We start from the raw sequence: 15,924 nt of genomic DNA on the forward strand, positions 1-15,924 counted from the left end.
CCTTATGGCTTCCCTTGCTTGCAAACGACAGCTGGCTCTTGGCTGCGATGCTCGATTTTTACTTACATTTCTATCATTTTGTTTCCCTTTTGCCCGACTCTATCTGAACCCGAACTTCCATCTCTTTGCAGTGCAAATGCCAGCAATTTGGAGCGCTTCCAATTGCGCATCACGAAGAAGGAGCTGTACGGCGAACAGGACACTCTGGTGGATGCGGTGCTACGTGACATGATCAAGCTGCCAATACAGCATGTTGGTAAGACAGTCTGCTTCCGCCATGCCATTCGGCAATTGTGGGATTGTAAAGTCATAAATACTGGCCAAGTTTGTTGGCCCTTGCTAGGGAGCAGGGAATTTGAAGGGAAGGGCGGACTCAGCTGCACATTTAACTCAATTATGTAGAACTTGGCGGCTGGTATTATTGAGGTGCTGCTACAAAACTATTTTCATAGCAAAGTTTTTCCAGCGCATTCATTAAACTCATAATTTATTAATAATAAACTTTTAACAGCGGCAGCTCGGAGCTGCGAAAAGAAAACTCATTTGCAGTTAAGGGAAAACGGGAAAGACGGGGTTGGATTGCAGAGGGCAACAATGACACTGTGGCAGCATAATTGCTGCAACTTTAGCATTGCAACGCTGGCATTTATCACGTATACGCCGCGTACAAAGGCAATTTCTACAAACAAACAAACAAACACGCAGGACTTTGGTCTTAGCACAACTTTCTAGACATAATTCATAAGTAATATAGGGTCCATTTTCATTTGTTTGCTTTAGAATACATTTTAATGAAATGCGGTCTGTGTGGTAGGAGTTTTTGTTTTACATTTAAATGGTCTGTGCGAATCATGGCTGCAAAGCCCTTCCCACAATGATCAAACTATTCGGTTCACTTCACCCACTGCATCGAAACAAACAAGCCAAGAAGGATTTTATTTCGGGCTCCTTTGTGTGGTTGCGTATACGCAATATTTGTGTGCTTTTTGAATGCATTTTAATTGGTATTTAGTCGAGTGTAATTTGTTTATACAGTCTGGTTAGGTTGAATTTTAAAAGCCGACTACAGACGGTGATCGGTGAAGTGAGAATCGCATGAATTCCGTTTTTGCTTCAATTAATTTCGAGTGCTTGATTAATTTACATTCATTTCCATTCCTTCGTTCCCTTCGTGTCGTTCACAGTGCAAAAGGAGGGCGGCACCCAGCTGAAATTGATCATCGAGTACCCCAACGATATTAAGGCCTTAATGAAGCCGATGCGGTAAGTTTGGCCAGCGGATGGGCGAAGATTTCGCAGTCTGTCGCCGCTTAATGCATTTGTCCCGTCGTCCGCCTCCGATTTTCCGCGTGCGTAATGAATGCAACTTTCGCCCACTTGTCGACATCACTTTTCGCACAGCCGAGTAAATAAAATGGCACTTTTTATTCGCTGACTTTCCTGCGGCCTGCCTGTCGATGAAAATTCCACGTCCATTGCCGTCGTTTTGCGGTGGCACTTGAAGCTGCTGGCAAATTTAAAACATTCATGCACTTTTTAATGAGATTTAAACGCGTTGGCTTGGTCAACTCAACGTGCTGGTTTCCCATGCCATTTCTTCCTTTTGCCCTCAGTAGCGCAGCTGCCAAAGTGCAAAGTGTCCTTATAATGCCATTCATTTGCAATTTAAATGAAAGCTCTTTTTTTTTTTGTTTTTTAAATATATGTATGTACATTTTTTTTTGTTTTAAATAGCACTCCCTTTCGTGTAAGTAATTAAGCTGGGCACGTAGCAATGCAGGTTTGCCGTGGGAAAATTCAAAGTGGCCCCACGCAAATGCATTAAGCTGGTGACAGAAGCCCGCAGTTTCTATTCATTTCATTATGTTCCATCCCATCCCCACCTCTGATCCAGCTCATTTGCATTTCCACAGGTTTCCGCGGGACCAGCAAACGCTGCCCAACCATTTCTACTTCACGGACTACGAGCGCCACAACGCCGAGATTGCCGCCTTCCATTTGGACAGGTGAGTAAAAACTTTCCCCGTTTTGCTCAATGCTGAATTCCCACCGGGGGCATTCGAGTGCATAAGAATTCCATTGCGGAATCGTTCAATCGAATTAAATTTGCCCCGGCATCGTGTAAATGTCTGGCATGCTCTTATTTATTTTTAATTTAATTTTCAATTATACGTAAATATTTATGGTGAGCGTTGAATGGATTCCCACCGCAGCACAAAAGCGCAGGAAATCGGTGAAATATTGTGCAAAATCAATTTTGAAATATTCAATTAGGCAAACCAGACTGCATTCTGGACTGGCTGGACATTACCAATATTTAATTTCGAACAAGAAAACAGCTGCTTCGGTTTGCGAAGCGGGAATGTCCTTCTTGATTTATATAGTTATTAGCAAAAAAGGGCTTTTATTATAATATTACAATATAAATAGTAAACTCTTAAGCTTATTACGTTAAAAAGAAGCATTTAATTACTCAATTTCTAAAAATAAACCAAGCATATATATAACTATTTTAAGAAGTTTATTTATTTTCATTGCTTTTTTATAAAATGTGGGACTACATTAATAAACACTTTAATTGTAAATGTTCATGTTGCGATTAACAGTGTAAACTTGTAAGCTTATTACGGCAAAAATTGAGCATTTACTTACTCAACTTTGAAAAAAAAACCAAGCGTAATATAACTATTTTAAAAAGTCAATTTAATTCCATTGCGTTTTTATAAAATGGAGTCCTACATTAAAAAACACTTTTAGCTTTCCCTATCCTTATACCTACTTTATAAGCGGCAATATTCATACTTCCATTAAGCTACCTTTAAAAAAGAATATAAATATTTGGCAGTTTGATACCTAATATGTACAATTTTAGGTTCGATAATGGTTACATTTCCTGGGAAATGTGTTCAATATATTTCACAGTCACATTTCACGTTTATGACCCCTTGAAAGTTATTCGTTTTTTTAGTGCATGACAAAGCAATCAAATTAACCAATTTGTCGGCCATGTGAACCGGTCCCTGGGCCGACATTCGGTATTCAAATTTATAACACTTTTGGATGCCTGACCCTCTGCGATTAGAATCCCAATAATCCTCACACACACCCGGACACATACACATGCTGAGGTCAGACCGCAGTCAATTTATGTTCATTATTTATGATGGCCGGGCAAATAAAATAAAAAATGTCCATACATTTATCCGTTTGGGGGAGGCCAAGGCCAAATGGCGCCATTAAATGATATTTAAGAATATTTTTCAGAAGGCAAAAAGCTGGCGAGCCGGCTCATGTAAATGATGTGGCCACATAACCCTGCCAACCCGGCTATCTGCGCCCTTTCATGGCTAATTAACTCGGCCAAGTGGCCTGACATGTCCTGCCGTAATTTAGACTGGAATTGTCTGCATAGTTAGCAGCTGCTGCTTGCCTGTGACAAAACTTTGACGTCCAGGTTAATTGCCGGGGGATTTTTGAATTTAGATAAGGCGTCATAACTTGTGTAATTGTTGTGGCTGCCAAAAGCACGCACATGCCGACCCCTTTTGAGCTGGCCAACTCTCCTGTCGATTGGCAGGACTGCCAGGATGGCCACGATTGCCTGGATTGCCTAGACTGCCAGGCTGGCAAACTTCTGCCAACTCGGCCTGTCAGCCCTCTAATGGAGTGGAGTGTGTGATGGAGGGGCTGGAGTGAGTGGGTGGTATAAATTTACGGCATTTTCCCACTGACCTCGGGCTGCCGACGACCCCCAGACAATGAACATGCTTCATGTTGCCAAATAATTTCGATAATATTTTCTGGTCAGAGTCCGCCGCCGCCATAAATCTCATGTGAACCCTTTCAGATCGAATAAGATTAACCGTGACTCGTCGGAAAGATTACTGAAATCTTCATTCATTGATTTGATTCGAAGGCTTTTCTTTTTTTACTTCGCCATCGCAATTTGATTGATGAAAATACAGCTCGGGTTTCACTCAATTAGCTCAATTGTTGTGCGGTTAGGTTTCCTTAAATAAACAAGGAGTTATTTTCCTTATTGTATTATTCCCAACCATTTCCCTGACAACAGTCCACAAATATTTTTCTTATTCTTGATTACGCATTCCGCTTCACACGCAGTCTTTTTCTGTCGGCCCCCCGAAAACATTAAGAAAAAGTTTCCTTGGTGAGCTGTTATTTCGTAGGTTGTTTCTTTTCATACCCGGTACCTGTAAGGGAATGAGGTATATTGTCATAATAATAAAATAACGAATATATATTTCAAATGATATTACATTTCTTTAATGATTTTGCTCGATTGTAGATATATTTTTTAGGTATACATTTATGTGGTATTAATTAAAATGTTCATTTGGATATAGCTTACCTGTTTGGGTGTAATTTATAACTGGGAATCTCCTAGTCGGTTCACTCGACTATAGTTCTCCCCTTGAATTTTTTTCGGCATTTTGTTAACCGCTTTTCTGCGCCTCTCTCCGGTTTCAGGATCCTGGGTTTTCGCCGTGCCATGCCCGTGGCTGGACGTACGCTGAACATTACGACCGAAATTTATCAACTGGCCGAGGAGAATTTATTGAAGACGTTCTTTGTTTCGCCATCGCTGAATTTATGTTTCCATGGCAAGTGCTCGTACTATTGTGACACCTCGCATGCCATTTGCGGCAATCCGGACATGCTGGAGGGCTCCTTCGCCGCCTTTCTGCCCAACTTTGAGTCGGGCAATCGGAAGGTATGTATTCCCCCCTCCTTGCCATCCATTTTCATAACCTAGGTCGCAGACACTTCATCCAGCATCCAGCATCAAGCACGCATGCCAGTGGGATGGGATCATGTCTGTGGGCCTGGCTAAGTGGTTTTTGATTAATGCACGACCAGCTTCAACACTGCGCCAGATTACAATTTATGCTCCGCCCCGCTTTCATTACCAATTTCGTGCGGGTGGCCAAATAACAAATCACTTTATTTACTTAGTCTGTAAGCTGTGTGTTCGCAACAGGTGAACTATGGGGTGACCTATGCGGTGACCTGTGGGGCGGTGGTCAGTTCGTAGAACTACATGAGCCCCGAAACAACTCACTTAAGGCTTAGAGGGAATTTTAAATAGCTCTGGCTCCAAAGAACTCACTTTTAATTTGCATAATTTTTGTTGTTTTCGTATGCCTTTTATCCTTTGTTTGTGCGCCGGACTCGTTTACCTTTTACCCTCCCCAGCGAGCCACTTCATTCCCATTTTCATTCATTCATTCGTTCGTTTGGCTGTTGAATTAAGAGCAGAAATATTGTATCAGTTCTTCAGCCACTGGTAAAGCGTAAAATGGAATATAAAATGCAGGAACCCAGGTCTCAGTCGTTGGCGTTAATAAATTCTAGAGTCCACTCCATCAACCGAAAAAACACGAGCGTGGGCGGAAAAAAAAAGCTGGGAAAAAACAGGCAGGAAAAAGGGACAACGGCAACAGCTTTTAAATGCAAATTACCGAAAAATTAAAGCCCAGTCCTGTCCACTTCAGGACTCGACTGTCTCAGTTGGCGAGTTGCGGCCATAAAAAGGGTTCATCCGCCTCATCCCTCAGATTTGCGGCAGCAGAGGCATTTTATTTTTAGTCTATTTTATACATAGATATATATTTTTTTAGTATCCCTGCCCGAAGCCTCAAAGGAATAATTCTCTTTATTTCCCCCCCTTTTTTTTTTGCGGCTCGCTCTCCAAACAGTTTACAAGTAGAAAATGGTTAAGTGTATACTTGAGATTTGGCGTAAGGCAAAACTGTAAATTATGCACAAGAGATCATTTTTCTTTCTCCTTTTTCCGCAGCCCCTTTTATTTTGTTTCCATTTCCCCCGAAACCCTCTCTTTTTGCTGTTCAGGTTCTTGTTACTTTCTTTTTCCGGCCTGGCTAAGTTTTGTTTCCCTTGCGTTGTAAACAACGAGCAAATTTTTTGTAACTGAACAGAATTTTAATTAAGTTGCAAATTTGATTTGCACGCTTGTTAAATGCCTTGGGAATTCAGTTACGAGGGTTCTATGGGTAACTAAATTGCAGTGATTAAAGGGAAATACAATCATCTTTATGTGAGTTTATTGAATTTTAAGTAATAAAACATTTTGTTTGAAATTCGCGGTATTATTTTAATTATTTTCATTGCATAATCAAATTAATAATCATTTGTCATCTTTCTAATGTTTGAAATTATGGAAAAGAATAAAAATGCTTACACCGGAATTCCGGAATAATATATACATATCATTACATACATTTAGAAACCTTAAATTTTTTTTTGAACGCAACTTGAGTTAAAGTTTAAAATGGGAAGTAATATTATTATAAGCAATAACTTTACGAAACATTCCATCGCAGTAACTAAAACATATTTGGATACATATTTAAATACTAACTGTTTCGATCCGTGGGATACATTAATCAATTAACAAAGGGAATATATTCTTAGACAATATGCTGACTAGAGAAGTTATTCTCATATAAGTCATTTTACCTTAAAGCTTTTCCATTGCGTTCCACGAATTTATCAAGTGCATTTAACGCGCAAGCTAACAAAAATTGCAAATTGCTTGCCTCACATTCTATCTTTTTTGCCCCCTTTTCCATTTCCCGCTGCTCTTATAAAATTTAATTTTGCTTGATTTATGCATTTTTTTTTCGACTAAGCTAAGGTGAATTGGGGAGCTAAAGAGCGCTATGAGAAACCCCGTCCCGCTGTCACCATGGCAGCGTTAACTTACCTGAGTTTTCTGCTTTATGTTTGCTTCTTTCACATTTTTTTGTGTAGTTTGTTGCTTTTCCCCCAGTTTGCATTTTCCGCTTTCTGTTTGCCTTGCTTTGCTTTGCACCGCCTGCTGCATTCTTCGGACCGTTAACCCCCGCGAAAAACGCGGGATAAGCCAACCCCCTTTTTGGACCCCGCTTCCGGTCATTACACACTCCGCCGCCGCCGTCGCCGCCACGCCCACTCAGCATAAAACGCCCAACGCGTCGAGCTTTTATTATGCATTTTTGTGTGTCCGCTCCCCCATTTTTAATTCTTTTATATATTTCATATATATATTTTTTTTGTTGCTGCTCCCGCTCCCGTTTTGCCGTTCCTGTTCCTGTTCTTGTTCCTGTTTCTGTTCCCGCTGTTGTTGTCCTGCCCCCCTTGTTGTTGTTGCTATTGTTGACCCCTGACCCCGCAACTCAGGGACGGAAGGTAAGTTGCGGTGGCCTAAAGAAAACGCGGGCGTTGCGCAAAAGTTTTATTGCCTGCCTTGGCCAGCGCTGGGCAAATAATTTAATTTAAGCAAAATTAATTTTGCCTGCAGTTGGAAGAATTCACGAAAGAGACAGTGAAAGCAGCCATAAAGAAATATTAATATTATTACACTCAGGGAAAACCTTAGTTTTCATTTTTAAATCGAGAAAATGGGAACTCGATTGCGCGCCTTTAGTATTGTCATGGGAATGTTCGAGATGGCACCCACATAACCAAAATATCTACAAATTTAGGACTAATGGCCAAAAATATGAGACTAGCCCATATGTTTTTGAAAAAAATTAGCTAAAAAAAAGCTTGGGACATTTTGAAAAATTATAGGTCTTTGTTAATGTGTCTTTAAAAGTGTTTGTTTTATGTAAAGAATACTTAAACAAAACACTCTAACAAAATATAGCTTATATATTTTACACAATATAATTTGTGTATATTCCTATGAAGAAGGGGTCACTATTTTAAGAGGCGGTTATTTCTTAAAAGAACACATCTACACTCGACTGCAGAGTTGTCATAACTCAAAGATAGTACTCTAAAATGTTAGAAAATAATAGTTTAGAGTGTAAATTTCAATCGAATGGCAACCGCTAAGACAGGCATACCTCGGGCACTTCTGTTGGCCGCTCGTTGCCTGCAAGAATGCGAATTGATTTCCGGTCCTCCTCCTCTGCTTTTTACCCCAACAGCTGTGGCGTCATCCCTGGCGACGGTCCTACCACAAAAGGAAGAAGGCCCAGTGGGAGACAGATGCCAATTATTGTGCCCTGGTATGTATCCTCCAAGTGCTGCCCTGCTCCCTCCTTTGCTGCGGTTTCTTTTATTTAATTTGCATTTAAACTCGATTGAAATGCAAATGTTTTTATTGTGGTCGTAGCGGGGAGGGAGCGGACTTAATTAAGACATTGCTGGCCGAGCTGCAGCTTAATTTTGCATTTGATTTTTCCCTTTTCCCCAACCCCCCCCATAATATCCACTTAGGTCCGGGATATTCCACCCTACGATGACGGCAGGCGGCTGTACGACCTTATGGACATGGCCGTCTTTGATTTTCTCACTGGCAACATGGATCGTCATCATTACGAGACATTCAAGTGAGTATTGTGGGTGCACGGGCACTGTGGGGTTAAGCCGGATGTGCGATGGTGTATGCGTCTGTGTATCGTGTGTCCTTGGCATGGTAACTAATGCGATCGGTTTATTTCCGCACACATGGCTTTGTTGGCTTCCTGCCTGTGTCTCCTTAGTCTGTCTTTGGCGCGTTACGTATGCGCCCCGTGTGCGCCTAAGCGCCTGCATTTGCCAGGGATATGCCAGCACCTGCATGCCAAGCAGCCAACCAGCCAACCAGCCACCCAGCCAACCGGTCGCAGATGCAGCAGCTGGAAAGATATTTCCGAACCACGCCAGCAAAAGGTTGCAAAACATCTCAGCTCTGTAAGCCGCCACCACTCGAACGCCCCACATCATCGATGCCGGGATGCTTTGAAGCTCAGGTTCCTAGGTGGCCAGGTGCCATTCGACTTGGCTCGGCCTGCTGCTAAATTGTTTGTTATGCAAAAGCGTTTGTTGGGCTTACGGCGATGTCATCGCTGGCACCCAGCTAACACCTGCCCTGATAGTGGGTTGGCCCTGGTCTGGCTTGGTCTGGCCTGGCCTGGTCTCCTCTGACTTTCCTTGCCAGGCAATTATGCCGCCAATCTGCCGAGGCGAGGCAGCGGGTTTTGGGCTTGGGATTGGGCTTGCCTGATTGCCGCATTCACTCTAATTTGGATCGGCTTTTGTTTGCATTCACAGGGTCTATGGCAATGAGACGTTCCCCCTGCATTTGGACCACGGCCGTGGCTTCGGGCGGCCCTTCCACGATGAGCTCTCCATCCTGGCGCCCGTGCTGCAGTGCTGCCTGGTACGCAAGTCGACGCTCGTCAAGCTGCTAGAGTGAGTATTGCATTGAATCACGAATTAACTACGTGGTCCATCAGGCTTATTTTGAATATGACTATTTAACATGCAAAATTGAATCACTCTGCTTAGTATTGTATAGCCTAACATGAAGTTTATGAATGATTATAATTAGTTCTCCTTATGAGAATTACATATCTCGAAATATATACATATTGTGTTTTGTTAAGGTGATGTCTTCATTAACCTGTTTGATTATTGTATAAGATTTGAACCATATAATGATGAAGAGAAACATTGAGTTATTTAATCATTACTAAATACAGTTCTGCTCAATGTAATTATCTTAAAAGAGGTATTTGATAGTTAATTCATATACAAACAGTCACTAACATTATAATTATCTTTTTACAAACTAAGCATTTTCAGTTAATGTTTAATTCGTTATTTTATTTTAAGCGTTGGCTCGCATTTTTTATAATCTGTGGCTGCTTTAATGTACTTAGAACAAATATAAAAAACTAGCAAAGTTGAAATGAAATATTTCGAATCTCATGCAGGTTCCACAATGGTCCCAAGCCGCTGTCGCAGCTGATGAGCGAGTCGCTGAGCCAGGATCCCGTCAGTCCGGTCCTCTGGCAGCCGCATCTGGAGGCCCTGGACCGGCGGACCGGCATTATCCTGCAGAGCATACGGGACTGCATCAAGCGGAATCCGCCGGGCGACGTGGACGGATCCGAGGCGGACCTCTCCTCATAGCGATGAGGAGGTGGCCAGAGTGAACGTGAACCCACAAATCATCCTAGAGCATTAGCTTAAACCCCTAGCTGTTAGTCGCGTGTCCCGTGTGTTGAAACTAAACAAAAACAAAAGAATTAGCATTAATGTTGGTGGCAATCGGTCTTTGAAAAAGATCAACGTCCTAAGTGAAGGAATCCCTGTCGCTCTGTCTGCACATACCAAAAAGAAAGGAGAGAAGGAGGCCAAGAGCCAAGGGCGGAAATGAATTCACTCTAATGTTTATACTTTCACCTAGATTGTTTGTCGGGCAGCTAGAAAAGCATCGATTGGCAATGAAAATTGAGTACCTCCCACCCAATCGCACACCCAAATCACACTGAGCACTATCGTACGCTTACAGTGGGTGCCAAAAATAAACAAAGACACAATGTGTAAACAACCTGAACGAGATAGTAAAAACTAGGGCAGGGCGAATCTTAACATTTTGCCAGCGTGCGCCGGAAGGGAACTTGTTCAAAAGACTATAAAACATAAACAAGAGGAACTAAAACTGAAAGAAAAACTAAAAAATTGAAACTATTTTCTAAATATTTATTTATAATTTTTTCACATATACTACTACTACTTTTAAATGCATACATATTCCCGTATGCAAACACCCCCTCCTCCAACCCCAACCATTCTCAAGAAAAGTTGTTGCAAGTTTAGTTTGTAAGTTGACCTAACTTTATGATCGATATCAGGCGTAGCTTTATCCGATTCAAGGATCGTCTTATTAGTTAGTCCAATCAGTTCCAACGAGAATCATGTACTTCACCATGTGGGAAACAAAACAAAAGAGAAGAGAAAACTACTGTTAACAAATTAATTAATACTATTATTGAGTACATAGCTAAGTTAAATTTGTTTTTATTATTGTAACGTTTTTCAATTGTACCTTGTGTGGTTGAGATAGAGAGCATTAATTGGCCAAGAGACAGACAACAAATAAATTGTGTTAGAATTAGTAAAATTTTAGTGAAAATTTCAGATGTAATTAATAAAAAAAAGTACCAAAGAATTTAATTTGTGTTGTGATTTTTAAACGGTCTTTTTACAGAGAAGATAACATACTCTTACCGATGATTTAAGAGAATGGCGTAAGTATTTCTGGCTCTCCCCATAATTCCGTCGATCGCTGCTCAATTGGGAACAGTAATATCAGTGCTCTCTGGTATTAGCACTTCTGGAGACCACTCTACGAATACAAAAAGCTAATTCCGGCTATATAGCAGCTGTTGGGGTCAGTTTTCTGATAGCTCTGCTACGAGCACGTTGTGTGATTTTTGTTCTCGAGGGGCATTATCAATTAAGTGCCCATGTGAGTTGATGAATGGTTGTTTACTTATGTATATTCGTTTACTTCTTTTTTGTCAAATTGAATTAAGACTGTTAAAATCTAAATGAATATAAGTGTTCCGTTAAGAGATCAAATGTTATAAATAATAAGAAGATTATGCAATCGCTGGGCGCGCCGCATTCCAATGTCGAGTGTTTATGCGACTGTCGGGAAGTGATTGTCTATTTGGTGTAAGGTCCCAAACCGCCTATCGCCCATTGCCCATATCAATTATTTAAGGCAGTGCAACTGACGTGTCTCAATGTAAATGAGTGTACGATTCCATCGGGGGTTGCTGGCCAACAAAGAAGGAAAATCAACATAGCCCACCTAATGCAAATATCCGAGCTAATCAACTTCCAGAAAATGTCCCACTCCATTGTTGACCTGCGCTCGGACACCGTTAGCCAGCCCACGGACAAGATGCGGGCCCGGATGGCCTCCGCAGTGGTCGGGGATGACGTATACAGCGAGGATCCCACCGTCAACGAACTGGAGGCGCGGACAGCGGCCATTTTCGGCAAGGAGGCGGGCCTCTTTGTGCCCAGCGGCACCATGGGAAATCTACTGGCAAGTGAGTGGCAACCATGGCAAACCAACCATAAATAAACCCAGCTCATTGTCGGGGGTCCCTGCTAGTGGATTTCCGTAGTGGGGAATCGCTTATGTTTATTAGTTTAAAGCGAGGCCAGTCTCAGATTACAAAAGGCAAGGTGGGCCAACAGAAAAGGTGAAAGAAACACAAGAAAGCAGAGCTCATATCATGCATCAGGTACATTATCGTAAAGGCTAAGGGCGCCCATAAACATAACATTAATTTTTATAGACTTTAATATTAGACGTGGACGTGTGCCACAGTCGAGCTGGGAAATGGAAAAACAGAAGGATAAAGGACGTAAGCCCAAGGAGCAGCCGCTCCGGGCATCGCAATCTCGAGTAATTTATGCATTCGCTCAAATTAATATTTCTAATGGAATTTGAAGTTTGCATTTCATTCAAAAAGAAACTGCACTTAGACTTACGATTGTGCTAATTTTTCACGAGGTTTGCTCATTAAGTATGCAGCTATAAAAGGTGAAGTTCATGATGGTACTTTTTGGTCCGAGTTATAAATTTATGAATTCCATGAAATTTTATTGGAAAAAAACAGAAAAGAATATATGTAAATAATAATGATGGTTCTTTGTACAACTCTGTTGAAATTATAAAACATTGTGATGCCTTGTGGCGATCGCCACTGATACTAACAATTTCTTATCTTGACGAGCTTAAGTATTTTTCGCCTAGAGCTATAAAAATGGGAATTACTTACTGAACAATAGCTTGAAATATCATACTGGCTCTTAATGTTTTAAAAGTGGGTGCAGACTTTTAGGTAAAATTGCGTGTGGTTTAATGTTTGATTATACTCTATACTCTTCCCTTGATAATTCCCCCAGTTATGGTTCATTGCCATCGCCGTGGTGCGGAGGCCCTGGTCGGCGATTTATCGCACATCTTTCTGTACGAGCAAGGTGAGGACATCAAACCGCGCACGCACTGCCGCCCACTGACTCCGGAGCGTTTTCATTAATCACGTTTAGGTGGCGCCTCGCACTTGGCCGGCGTCCAATTAGCCACGCTGAAGAACGAGCAGGACGGCACCTTCAGCCTCCAGGAGCTGCGCCGCAGGATCCGGCACGAGGATTGCCACGAGCCCATCACCTCGTTGGTGGTGGTGGAGAACACCCACAACATTTGCGGCGGCAAGGTGGTCCCATTGGCTTTCCTGGACGAGCTGGTCGCTCTGGTGCGACAGCCGGGCGTGGGCACTGGGTCCGCCCGCATTGCCCTCCACATGGATGGAGCTCGGGTCTTCAACGCGGCCGCCGCTTTGGGCGTGGGCGTTGAACGCATCTGCCGCGACTTTGACTCCGTCTCCATCTGTTTCAGCAAGAGCTTATCGGCCCCAGTGGGCTCTGTCCTGGTGGGCTCTAAGGCCTTCATTTCCGAGTGAGTTTACCCCGCCGTCGGCCAGAGTATCTAATTTCTAGCAAGCCACTTCCTTATTTGCTCCTACACGTTATTACGATTGAGGAAATTGGTTCTTAGCTTAAGTCCATTTTTAGTTAATGGAAAAGTGATACTAATTTTGGAAAAGCACTTGATTAAATTAGATTTGCTGGGCTGGAAAAAAACCTTAGAGCCTTAACATTTTGTTTTACGAATTAGAGAAATTTATAAAATAGGTATAAAACTAATGACCTTTGTTTTTCCATGTCAAGAGCACATCGTCTACGTAAAGCCTTGGGAGGTGGCATGCGGCAGGTGGGCGTGTTAGCTGCAGCAGGACTAGTAGCCCTTGATGAAGTAGTGCCACTGCTGCCCAAAGATCACGAGCATACCAAGAAAATCGCACAAGGCAAGTGTAAAGGAAACCCAACTGGATTTCATATTTATTGTTTTCTCACTCAGCCATTTTCGATCTGAACAGTCCGAATATCACCGTGAACCTGGAGACTGTGCAGAGCAATATCCTTCTGGTGGAGATAACTCAGCCCAAACTGTTGGCCAGTGAGTTAGCCGACCGTCTGGGCATTGTGGAGTCCGGAGAAGTGGCAGCCGGAGTGACGGGTAAAAACGGAGCCGGAATCGTGGTGAAGGCCTGTGCCCGGGACTGGGCCTTTGCCCGTCTGGTGCTCTACCACCAGGTGGACGACGAGCTAGTGGAACTGGCCATCAGGAAGCTGAAGTACGTCATTGGGCAGTACGACCTGCGATGGCCCCGGGAATAGGCGCTGAATTCTTTTGAATATTACTGGAAAGACAAACACAATTAGATTTCGCTTTTTGTCGTTTAATTAAAGAGATAGAGGGAGCGAAGAAAAAGCTCAAATTTGTATTATTGCTCCTTGAGTGGGTCCGAGCTGCGTTTACATTCACGCATGACCGGGCACAGCTCCATCGAAGCTGATGGACATCCTGCCGGACTGGGACTCCTACCTCCAACCATTTAGCTGCTACTCCTCCCATTTAACTACTGCTCCTCCTCCACCGCTTTCGTTGCCAGAAGTTTTCCCTTGTGTGTCTGCATGAGTGCCCGGCTGAATGAAATAATAAAATTATTTTTAAAATATTATTGTCAATCCGGCGATGTGCTCATCGATTTAAAAGCCTGGAGCATGCTCCATCCTCCAGCCATCGGACAGTTGTGATTTATAAGCAAACTTATAGCCGGCGAATGCGGAATGCGCTCAAAATGATTGGATGGCCGGGATCCTGGGTCTCTGGGTCTCTTGGTCCATACAATGGATTAGAGAGCTCCTTTCGGGCTGAGTGAATGGCATCAAAAGGGGGCGGGGTGGCTTGGCATTGAAATGTTATATTTTATAAATTATGCTACGCCAAATGAAACGAAATTCAATTAGAGAAATTGCTGAAGCATTTGATAAATTGAAATTGAATTGACTCGGCCAAAGTTGCTCTTTGTCTGCCTGAGTCTCCGCAGATTCAGGACGGGATTAATGTGTAACAAAAAGTCATCTGGCCAAATGGCAAGTAATTATAGAAGGTTTTTCGATCAAATTTCGCCTGCACTCGGGCAACAAATACACTCGATTTGAGCCCGAAAGTATGCAATGCCCCCATTAAAGAGCCACTTTTCACTCTTCCCCAAAAGTACACACACGCAAGCTTTGCGAGAGAGGGAGATGGGCAGAGAGGGTACGAGTAAGTTGCGTGGAGGAGGGGAGGCCAGTCTATAAATAGCTTTTAGACATGCGACGACGGGTGTGAAAATGTGTGTTTGCGGTATTGCTTTTTAGCCCACAGCTCCATCATCATCATCATCACCATCATCATCATCATAGTATCTTAGCAGCAGAAGTTAATAACGGAACTCTTAACTCCCCGACATACACTCAGAACTCAGTGACGTAGCTTATGAGCGGGTTTTTGCGCAGCTGATTGCAACGTGTCAGGATGGCCGAGCGGTCTAAGGCGCCAGACTCAAGGCATTCAGCTTTGCCCTTCGCAGAAGGGTGTGTGAGCGTTCTGGTCCTCTCTGAGGGCGTGGGTTCGAATCCCACTTCTGACAAAATCTTTTTTTACTTTTCTTTCTTTTTTCAATTATTATTTAATAAATTCCATTAATTAAACAGGGAAAATTTTGAAATTAATTTTTTTAACACTCTTTTAAAGCACATTGTCTGGAACAAATAAAAAAAATTTAATTTCCAGATTATTAAAAGTAGTATAAATGTATATTGTTATGCTTTTGATTAAGTGCATCAATTTTAAAAACTAAAATGTAATCGATAACATTGTTTATGGTGTCGTTCTCTTTAATAAGTATAATAGCCAAAATTAATTAGAATTTTGAATTATGTTTTTCTGCATCTCCACAAATGTGTGTTCAATGTAAATTGAACATAAATAGTGAAATAATTGTTCGAGGTTCGACTGAACCAAATTTGTTTTTTTATACAAAAATCAATTGTTTTCCTGATTGTAATCTAGTTTAGTTTTTATTTTAATAAATAAATTTTGCATAAGAACAAGTTTAGCGAAATTTTTTTGTGATTTGACTTTTTCCGTTAAGAGTAAAAACAGTGTGATTTCCTATAAAACACAGACTTAAAACACTCTTAGAAGTAATA

The 15,924-nt window shown here is 42.1% G+C and overlaps 2 protein-coding genes and 1 non-coding gene across 9 annotated transcripts in view; all 3 read left to right on the forward strand.

The window, feature by feature from the left end:
- The window catches only part of LOC108041858 (extracellular serine/threonine protein CG31145), a 69,904-nt gene extending 58,935 nt beyond the window's left edge, over positions 1-10,969 (forward strand). For 5 of the 6 annotated variants that reach the window (XM_017119911.2, XM_044459121.1, XM_017119909.2 and 2 more), the window contains 9 exons: positions 132-256; positions 1,185-1,263; positions 1,914-2,006; positions 4,489-4,732; positions 7,201-7,209; positions 7,956-8,036; positions 8,248-8,360; positions 9,064-9,204; positions 9,729-10,969. In XM_017119911.2, the coding sequence (XP_016975400.2) occupies positions 132-256; positions 1,185-1,263; positions 1,914-2,006; positions 4,489-4,732; positions 7,201-7,209; positions 7,956-8,036; positions 8,248-8,360; positions 9,064-9,204; positions 9,729-9,927 (1,084 nt within the window). In that variant the 3' untranslated portion in view covers positions 9,928-10,969. The remainder of the gene's footprint in view (positions 1-131; positions 257-1,184; positions 1,264-1,913; positions 2,007-4,488; positions 4,733-7,200; positions 7,210-7,955; positions 8,037-8,247; positions 8,361-9,063; positions 9,205-9,728) is intronic. The other variant, XM_044459122.1, reaches the window with a different exon arrangement.
- A 222-nt stretch (positions 10,970-11,191) lies between these two features.
- LOC108041859 (probable low-specificity L-threonine aldolase 2) lies at positions 11,192-14,162 on the forward strand. Of its 2 annotated transcripts, XM_017119916.2 has the most exons (6): positions 11,192-11,269; positions 11,651-11,861; positions 12,727-12,801; positions 12,871-13,279; positions 13,552-13,688; positions 13,742-14,162. In XM_017119916.2, the coding sequence occupies exons 2-6, from the start codon at positions 11,654-11,656 to the stop codon at positions 14,059-14,061; spliced, it is 1,149 nt and encodes a 382-aa protein (XP_016975405.2). In that variant the 5' UTR covers positions 11,192-11,269; positions 11,651-11,653; the 3' UTR covers positions 14,062-14,162. The 2 variants fall into 2 exon arrangements, with proteins under 2 accessions (XP_016975405.2, XP_044314902.1); XM_044458967.1 differs by having other exon boundaries at positions 11,216-11,861.
- A 1,079-nt stretch (positions 14,163-15,241) lies between these two features.
- Trnal-caa lies at positions 15,242-15,362 on the forward strand. Its single transcript has 2 exons — positions 15,242-15,279; positions 15,318-15,362. It is a non-coding gene; the product is annotated as a tRNA-Leu (tRNA).
- The last annotated feature ends 562 nt before the right edge of the window (positions 15,363-15,924 follow it).

This window comes from Drosophila rhopaloa, unplaced genomic scaffold, assembly GCF_018152115.1.
Source record: "Drosophila rhopaloa isolate 14029-0021.01 unplaced genomic scaffold, ASM1815211v1 contig_178, whole genome shotgun sequence".
NCBI classification, from domain to species: domain Eukaryota; kingdom Metazoa; phylum Arthropoda; class Insecta; order Diptera; family Drosophilidae; genus Drosophila; species Drosophila rhopaloa.

Excerpts from the sequence above, each read along its gene's own strand:
- LOC108041859 (XM_044458967.1), top strand. The coding sequence starts at position 11,621 with ATGCAAATATCCGAGCTAATCAACTTCCAGAAAATGTCCCACTCCATT. Across the intron at positions 11,862-12,726 it reads CATGGGAAATCTACTGGCAA|TTATGGTTCATTGCCATCGC; the intron begins GTGAGTGGCAAC and ends TAATTCCCCCAG. Across the intron at positions 13,689-13,741 it reads TACCAAGAAAATCGCACAAG|CCATTTTCGATCTGAACAGT; the intron begins GCAAGTGTAAAG and ends TTTCTCACTCAG.